The sequence below is a fragment of the Phragmites australis genome, chromosome 9, assembly GCF_958298935.1.
Source record: "Phragmites australis chromosome 9, lpPhrAust1.1, whole genome shotgun sequence".
Lineage (NCBI taxonomy): Eukaryota > Viridiplantae > Streptophyta > Magnoliopsida > Poales > Poaceae > Phragmites > Phragmites australis.
In genome coordinates, this window is record NC_084929.1 from 30,815,137 (window position 1) to 30,824,959 (window position 9,823).

General features: G+C 44.4%; 1 protein-coding gene across 1 annotated transcript; it reads right to left on the bottom strand.

Moving 5' to 3' along the window:
• Positions 1–1,649: 1,649 nt before the first annotated feature.
• On the bottom strand, positions 1,650–3,591 carry LOC133929114 (F-box protein At4g18380-like). The gene is made up of 2 exons (XM_062375731.1): positions 3,187–3,591; positions 1,650–3,019 (listed from the first exon to the last, which is right to left on the bottom strand). Exon 2 carries the CDS (start codon positions 2,909–2,911, stop codon positions 1,847–1,849), a length of 1,065 nt encoding a protein of 354 aa, XP_062231715.1. The 5' UTR covers positions 2,912–3,019; positions 3,187–3,591; the 3' UTR covers positions 1,650–1,846.
• Positions 3,592–9,823: the final 6,232 nt, after the last annotated feature.

The window sequence follows — 9,823 nt, forward strand, 5'->3', positions numbered from 1 at the left end:
ATATTTTTCTCGTTGACTGATCTGTACATGAGCCTGCATTATGTAATTATGTTGGTCAATAGATATGATCCACTACAGATTTCACTGCAAGTGGCCATTTTTTAACAGCATTGATGGACACACTCAACAAATTGAACCCCAGAAAAGGTTCCTGTGATCTCTCCCAGCGTTATGAGAGTAAAACCAACTTAATCTGCCAAAAAAGGTGCTTGTAAAATTCCTCACTGCCTTACCAAGTAACATCCCACACTCTAGGATGAGCAAGGAAATTGGATAGAACAAATGAACGATGGTGTGTCTTTTAGGTCAGTACTTCTGGAATTCACCACTTCAGCCCTGAGAAGAAACCTTTGGAAGGAGCCCTTTCTCGGGGTGGGTTACCCTACAAAATCTGCAAGATGATGCAATTAGGCTAACAAAACCAGCCCAGCTGGTACGCAGTTTTTCTAGAAGCTCATAGATTTGCAGAAAGAACATATTACAGAAGAGAGAAGATGGTAGCAACACAACTCTACTCTTTGTTGCTAAAGGAAACTTCGTCGTTGAACTATCGAAACTAAGCTACATTGTAAGCATAAGATCGTACATTAGTTGTCCATTTCGTATTTATAAAACCTCTCTTAGTCCATACATATCAACCAGTATTATCAACGGAATATTCCCATCAAACAAAATATTTGCAACTTGATGAGAAGTTAACGCGTGAATGTACGGTTTATTTTGTTTTGAAGGAATACACACTTCGAACATGGGCACAATCCAAATATTATCTCAACTCTTGAATAATTTAGCTCGAAAAAAGTACTCATGCCAGCTAATTGGCAATGTAGAGGAATTTCTATTGGGGGCATTATGGGTGACCCTTTGGAAGATCTGAAGGACTTCTAATCATTCTTAAAAAAATATTGTGTAATCTCATAAGAATGGATATGAGATTACAACAACGAATTATCGATGTGTCTTAATGAACCAGATCATGATCCAAATCACAAGGTAATGATATTAACAAACTAATTTCTCGGAATGAAGTCTTTAAACTTGTCATTAACATCGAGGCTAGAGATGATTGACCAATGATAAATTAATTTGGAATTGCATGCTCTTTTACCAGGCAGTAGGATAGATAAAAAGAGCAGAAGCGGCATCCATGCAACCCAAAGAGATAACCCGTAAGCAAAGTCAGCTCCAGGAAAGCATCTCACAACTGTAAGCGCAATCACTATGTAACAATAATATTAAAAACATTCGAAGAAACACGGGAATCAAAATGAAGTGTAAGTTGCTCCCCTTCATGAATTGGTCAGCATCAGATTAGTCCTTTTCATTTCACAGTCCCGAAATGGATGTCATGTACCTGCTGCAGGCATAATCGGGCTCTCCCTTTTCAAGGCTACTTTCAACTTCCACCTACGAAACTGCTTTTAGAGTGGATAAGGAAGCCGCATAAGAGGAGCAAAATGTACATAAATTGATTTTATGCATGCAGTGGAACATGACAGATGCAATAACTTGTGTGCAATGGAACACCTGAATATCTCAACTCTTATGCTGGCACAAGAGATACGCACAAGGCTGTCTTCACTGGAAAAGAGTTCACAGTTGGATACATCACAGTATCACATATGGCACAAACCGGTGAGCAACAGAAAGATACACTAACTTGATATGATTTTCATATAACCAAGTGTCACCACTGTACAAAGAGCTAACATTACAGACAACAACAAGCATAACCCTCATCACCAAATAGAGATGGCGCTTCTCAGATATTATACAGATGAAAAGTTCGGCTAAATGGGCCATGCCTAGCACCAACAAGCTAGATACCCTGAAGAACTCAAGATAGTTAGAACCCATTCATCTCCAGAAGGTAAGTGCGTCTCTTCATCAGCGCCTTTACAGCAACCTTGAATGGCCCATCGAATGCTCCGGAGACGAATGCATCGGTTTCCTTGCGGCTGGTATGGCCTCCATAGCTTCCCTCGGTTGAGGGCTTGATAGTCACCAATGTAGCACCTTGCAACGCCATACCACCAGGCAGCTCCAGATATGGAGCATACTTAAGCTTCATGTTGCAGGCTGGGACCTGAGTCCTGTTGGAACATGCTGAGGCCGACAACTGGTTCTCTCTAAACTCCTTCAGCTGCCCCGTCCCCATGCACAATGTGCCTTGGCCATCAGCATCTGTTAGTACCAAGCTCATAAGTGTGGGATGGTCCTTGATAATTGACCGGAGAAGATAGTGCCTCGTTGAAGCCGCAATCAAAGAGCTGATTGTCCAGACGACACGGAGTTTCAGCCCACCATTGGTATAGAAAGACTCTGGCATGCTCCCATTGTCCTCCAATGATGGCTCATGCTCTGCACCGACAGGCTTGCGGTCCACCCGGGTACCTCCCAGAATCACACAATTCTGAAGTGTACTCCCGTACTCTGCCCGCCATTTCAGGAGAACTCCCTCCTCAGTACCCACATCCCCGGAGGGGAGCTCGATCCGAAGATTCCGGATGTGCGTGAAGTTCCGGAGCACCTGCGCTGGCGAGTGCTGCGAGAGCTGCGGGAACAGTGACCTCCCGGTACCATTCGGGTTGCGCATGTTGTGGAACGGCTTGATGATTGTGAACAGCATCAGCTTCAGAAAGTGCGAGAAGATGTTCCGAGGCTTCGGCGAGGACAGGTTGAGCGTGTCCTCAGCGTCGCCATCAACCGCCACGACACGGTCAATCTTGACATACACGTCATGGACAAGGGAAACAAGCCCACAGAACCGCTTTGACACGCCGGAGCACCGGCCGAGCGACCGCACATCCTCGACCTTGTTCAGGATCAGCAGGACGAGCGAATCCGGCAGGCAGTCGAATTGGTCGACCTCGACCACCGGGTCTGCGTGGATTCGAGCCTTGGGATGCATTGCGCGACTCAAACGTCAAGCTTTTCTGCCACGCAGGAAGACCTAACGCCGCAAGATTGCAAGGAAACGCTGCGAACAAGCTGGTAAACCTTTGCGCCCCCGAGTGTCCTGAACAGAACAAGAACAGCGGCGGTAAGAACACAGGGGGAGCGACCAACAAAAAAATGACAGAAAAAGCAAGTGATTGATTAAACCCGCATGCATCAGAAGCGCCATAAGAAAACAACAAGGACTTCAATCAAGAACCGCGGCAAGCAAATCCAAGAATGGAATACCTTAACCACCGCCACCGCGGCTGCGACCCAACTCAGATGGACAAATCGAGCTCGGAGCTCGACCGACCCCACGCAAAACCTGACCTTTCGCCGGAACACGGCCGGATCCAACGCCGGGACGCACGGGAAGGGACTTGAGCCGGGAAACCGCCCCCGAGAAACAGCCTACAAGACTGGCGGTTCTGAGCCCAAAAACCTGCAAAACTTCACCAAACCGAGCACCGCGCAGCTCCTGCAGGCAGATGGAACATCTGAGGGCTTCGATTCGGGAGGATTCTGGTGCGAATCCAACGAGATTAGGGTTTATGGGACGAGAAGCTGGGGACTTTTCCCCCTCTGAGAGAGCGAGAGAGATGCAGAGGACCACTTCTTGGCTCTTGCTAATGCTGCCCTTCCCTCTTTCTCACCCCCTCCGACGCGGCTTTAATATTGTCTCGGAGGTGTTAAGTAACGGCTCCGTGCCGTCCAGTCCACGTCAGCGGCAGAATTGTGATGGAGTTAAATTCTGTGTTATCTTTCTAACCTCCTCCAAAGTACTCATTCTGATTACAAATATAAATTATTTTAGTCTTCTCAACTATTCTCTAAATATAAGTCATTCTTAAACTTTTATGCATTGTTTTTCTCTTTTGTTACCGTCTTACCTTTATTTAATAAATTTTATCACTCTCACAGATGAATGAGTTATCTTTTCCAATACAGAATAAATGAAGGGCAGCAAGGTCATTGAATCTACTTTCTTAATCTTTATGCACAAATCTAAAACGATCTACATTTAAAATTAAAAAGAGTATTTAAAATATCTTAAAAATATTTTATTCGAAAGCACAAAAACAGTAGTCCAGCTTATACCCGTGGCTTGTTCTTATAGTAGCTTTTTAGCATAGCTTCGGCTTTAAGATTTATATAAAATTTAAAATTTATACGATAAAAATATATGATTTTAAAATTTTATTTTTAGTGTAAAATAAGAATAATATGATTTAATCAAAATTATTAATTTTTTCATGCCTCTGCCAAACAGATTTTAAGTTGGCAAAACTTCAATTGTAAGAATTTTTAGAGTTTCAATAATTTATAGAGCTAGAACTATGGATTATGAATGATATTTGAGCAAAACATCTTATTTCTATTTTAAATTAAAAACTAAAACTTAAATTACTTTATTTTAATCTATAATCTTAAAACCTAATAGGAAATTAAACACAGAAGCTCTGTCAAACAGCAACATCTAACACTTCTCATGCAACAGCAACATGGAGAAAAATAAAATCACGTTCGCAGTCACAGGTCGTGCTCAGCTGAAGTATCCATGGACCAGGACTAGACAAAAACCAACGAAGCCGTGGCACAAGCTGCCGGCACGTCAATGCCACATTAGCATGTTAACAAGTCTTTTATTTTCTTTCGAGTGGGGCAGCAGATCTACCCCGGAAGAACGCTCTAAAAAGATCTAGTGAAGGAGTGACAGATTCACCCTGGCAAATGGACACAGAGCACAGTGGTGTCATCCTCCTTTCTTCTAAAATACTGACTGAATGATCTAGCCGAGTATTGAAGTCGTCCAGAGAGTGTCTGTGTGTTTTTTTTCTTTAAAATATTTTATTGGCAAATCTTATTTTCATCGATTTTCTTCAAATCGCGTGGGCTAGATCCTAAAATTAGCGGACATTTGGCTCTGATACCGTTATTCACATGCTCTTAGAGCCTAAGCTTTTGAGTGAGCTAGCTGATGCTTAAAATTCAACGCATGGAATCACGTGTCCTCTAGCAAATCTTTAGAGCTACCTAGAACGTGAATATATATATGGAGGAGTACCAAAAGGCACTGCCACTGTGCATGCAATCCACCGAGCTGAAGTCTAAACTACTGTACTCTGATGTCTGATCTTCTTTAAGGAGCTGCCCTCTGATGCTAACGCGAAGCAAACTGGTGCAAGCTGCAAAATCACGAGGCAGCACACGGGGTTTCCCTCGGCGACCTAGCAGAGCAATGCGGAATCTGCCAAGAACCGCATGGTCTGATCGATGGAAGTTGGCCGCCGGGCGGAGCCTTTCTTATCCTCTTGTGCGCCGACCACCGGTCGCCGTCTCTGCCTACCCAAAAGATGAACAGCTACATGTCCAGGCATCCAGCGATGAACAATTCGGCTGTTACGCGTCCTAATCGACTGGATCTATGCTGCAAAATTTTAGAGAGCTCGTGGGGCTGGCGATGCCGGCACGCTTGTGCGCAGGCAAACCATTTTGTCAGCGCGTGTGTGTGTTTTCGAAACCAATTGTGTCAGGGTGTGTGTGACCTGGCCTTCTCTTTGCAGCTCGGCTCATCTCATCCATGGCATGTGTTCCTGGTTTGGTGCCTGCAAGTTTCTGGCCATGGAGAGATCAGCAGCGGAAGGGCTGAGACCATCTCCAGCAGAATCGGTATTTTTAAGATCCGGTTGCTACAGTACTTTTGCGGGGGGCCGGTGCTACAGTATCGATACAGTACTACGATAGAGAAATGGAGCAGCAAATCTGCGGATTTACTGTAGCACCCGTAACACTGTAGTAGTACCGTAGCAACAGTGCTAAAAGAGACTGTCGGGGGAGAAAACAATGTCTGTTACTGTAGCAGTACTATTTACAGAGGTTAACAGCGGATCCGGAGAGAGAAAAAGAGAAGTAGAAGGTAGAAAATAGGGTAGCTGCTGAAGATGAAAAAATAAGGAATGCTGTAATAATATTTTAAAGGATGAAAATTTAAGATAGTTGCTAGGGATAACCTGAAGCTGAGCCTGCCGGTGGCTGAAGCTTTGGCTGTTGCGAACTTGCATTGAAGTTTGGTGCCTTGTTTGGTAAAGTGAGATGAGATCGGATTCAGTTTGAACATGGTGCCAGGGGCTGGTATAGGGCCTGTAGCAGGACTGGTACATAGGGGCCTGCACCCCTGCAGGATGGCAGGATTTGTTGGGTGATGGGTCAGAAGATATTTCTGCATCATGTGGATGATATCCTGGCCCCACATCCTTGGTTGATGGCAGGGTAGCTGGAGTTTTTTAAATAATATTATTTTATTAAAAAATACAAAAATAATAGTTAAATTTGCAAAATTACAATAATAGAAACTTGTCGACATAAAAATACTGACTATGGACCTGCCAGACTCCACGTGTCAATATCTCACATAGTAGTGAGTTCGAAGGCCTGTCGGCATGATCTCGTTAATAACTATAATTTTTATATAAAAATCATCTTCATCTAAGTTTATATGAAAAAGTTATATATATATATAAATATATATATATATATATAGATGTATTTATATATAACTAGCTATAAAATATCTTATTCTATGGTCGGACTCAACTCACACATCCGACCCAACCCGAATGACCCGACCCAACCCATTTGCTCAAATTGTGAGTTTTTTTCCTATTTTGATCTCCAGTGAGTCCGCGTCATGGACAATGGCGCTGGTATTGTAGCGCGAACACGGCCAACACCCGCGCCATTGTCCATGGGTCCGCGCCATGAACAATGGCGCGGATATTGTAACACGAATACGGCCAACACCCGCGCCATTGTCCATAGCGCGGACCCCTGGCATCACCTACAGTACCGAGCCTTTGGGGTTCGCGCCATGGACAATGGCGCGAATATTGTAGCGCGAACACGGACAACACCAGCGCCATTGTCCATGGCGCGGACCCCTGGCTTCACCTCCAGTACCGAGCCTTTGGGGTCCGCGCTATGGACAATGGCGCGGATATTGTAGCACGAACACGGACAACACCTGGGCCATTGTCCATGGCGCGGACCCCTGGCATCACCTCCAGTACCGAGCCCGGGGCGCGCCATTCCTGGGTTCGCGCCATGGACAATGGCGCGGAACGCCTCACGTACCCTGGCTACAGAATAACCTATATTATAGCTAGCTACATAACCTATATAGATGTATTTATATATAACTAGCTATAGAATATCTTATTCTATGGCCGGACTCAACTCACACATCCGACCCAACCCGAATGACCCGACCCAACCCATTTGCTCAAATTGTGAGTTTTTTTTCCTATTTTGATCTCCAGTGAGTCCGCGTCATGGATAATGGCGCTGATATTGTAGCGCGAACACGGCCAACACCCGCGCCATTGTCCATGGCGCGGACCCCATGGGGTCCGCGCCATGGACAATGGCGCGGATATTGTAGCGCGAACACGGCCAACACCCGCGCCATTGTCCATGGGTCCGCGCCATGAACAATGGCGCGGATATTGTAACACGAACACGGCCAACACCCGCGCCATTGTCCATGGCGCGGACCCCTGGCATCACCTCCAGTACCGAGCCTTTGGGGTTCGCACCATGGACAATGGCGCGGATATTGTAGCGCGAACACGGACAACACCAGCGCCATTGTCCATGGCGCGGACCCCTGGCTTCACCTCAAGTACCGAGCCTTTGGGGTCCGCGCCATGGACAATGGCGCGGATATTGTAGCGCGAACACGGACAACACCTACGCCATTGTCCATGACGCGGACCCCTGGCATCACCTCCAGTACCGAGCCCGGGGCGCGCCATTCCTGGGTCCCGAGCCCGGGGCGCGCCATTCCTGGGTTCGCGCCATGGACAATGGCGCGGAACGCCTCACGTACCCTGGCTACAGAATAACCTATATTATAGCTAGCTACATATTATACTTGTCCTATATATATATATATATATATATATATATATATTAAAATCATCTGCGAGATATAGAATTTATCGGCACACGGAGTGTCGATAGGCTCTCGGACCCACTGCCACTTGAGATGTTGGCATATGGAGTGCAGATGTGGAGTGTTGACAGGTCCCTAGTCAGAACTTCGCATACTAACATATATTTATTCTTATAATTTTATGAATTTTACTATTATTATAATAATTTTCTAATAAAATAATATTATTATTGTTAAAAAAAATTCGGGGTAGCTGTGCCTTTGCTCTTGCAGTAATAGAACTCACTCCTACTCTCCTAGAACAATATTTTATCAAACTGGCTGGTCAGCAAGAAATATCTTCAAGTAATTGTAAAAAAGCTAGCTTGGAACAATTAACTTTTGCATTTTGACCTTTTGATAGAATTACCACATTTTGACCTTTTTAGTGAAACAATTAGTTTTTACATTTGGATCTATATATATGGGTTCCTTCCAAGTGACTTTTGACATATCACAACAGGATAAAATAGCATGGTTCACATGAAACATCCAAGTACACGTCCCTGACAGCTGCTGCTGGCACGGGATGCCTTCTCTGTTCTACTTCTACGGTTGTACCCATGTGTATGTTTTCTTGGACACAATATCTTAGTTACAGCATGTGTCATTAAAAAAATGCCTTGAGCCAACTGCGCAATGCAGATCCGACGGTTCACGTGTCCTCAGTGCTCAGTACCGATGAGTGATTGTGATCGACCGATCCAGCAGCGAGGCCCTGCAGATCAAGGTCTTATGTAATCCCTGTGCAGTAATTCCTACCAACTGGTCATTGGTGAGATACTTTATTTTTCTATGCCTCTGAATTTCAGACGTCTAAAAACGAGCTCCTTAAACGATCGTGTGAACATGTACGAACGCGACGGCCGTCAAGATTAGGGCTGCAGGGTTTGCAGTGGTTTGCTAACGGATTGATTTGTCTACTGCAGGTTTAGAGAGAGCTCCTAGGGAGGGAGATCAGTCTAATGGGGGAGGTTGGTGCATGGGCAGAGCGGTAAGGTGACAGCGGTAAGGTGACAGGGGATAACCGGTGGGCGGTGTCAGGACGGAGGTGAGTGGAGATGCTTGACAAAACTGGGTTAGTGCAATGACAGATAGCAACAATGGATAGAGCAGGACGAAATGACTTTGGACAAAAGATAAAATAGGAGGTTAAAGATCGAATGAATGAGGACGTCGTCTGATCAAAATATAGCATCACTCTTTTTTTTAATCAAAAGGCTCGTTTGCTCATGATGCAAACCTTTTTTTTTCTTTTTTTGAGAGAGAGACTCGTGTGATTGAGTGGGGATTTGACTCGACCCTATCGGATGAAAGCGAAAACGAACTAATTTCCCTGCGAATCCGAGCGATCGGGTCTAATCCCTCTCTATCAGACACACCCTGATTAGTAAAGAGGGTGATTTTTTACCGGCCGTATCCAATCCATTTTCCAATCTATTGAATTCTTTTTCGAGAACACCGCCGCTTGGACAGGAACCGAGTCTAGTCGACCGTTCCAATATGAATGGCCAATGGTCTCATCCCAATGGTAATTTTTTGGCTCGGCTACAGGTCTATTTATTTCAACTGAAGATTATGAAAAATAACTTGTAGATTGTAATAAGTTGGATTGTAAAATTTAAATCATAAAAGTTGGATTATAGATTGTTACGATCTGGTGAAAAGTGGATTGTTGAATTGTTACAATCTGGTGTAAAAGTTGGATTGTAGATTGTTATAATCTGATGGAAGACAGATTACTGAATTATTACAATCTGGGTGTTAGGTTGTAACAATCCAGCTTTTACAACCAGCTGTTTGTTTCAGTTTTTGAATTGTAATCATAATCCAACTGTTTATTTCAATTTTTAAATTGTGATTATAATCTAATTTTCACAATAAAAATAAACA

Excerpts from the sequence above, each read along its gene's own strand:
- LOC133929114 (XM_062375731.1), bottom strand. The coding sequence starts at position 2,911 with ATGCATCCCAAGGCTCGAATCCACGCAGACCCGGTGGTCGAGGTCGAC.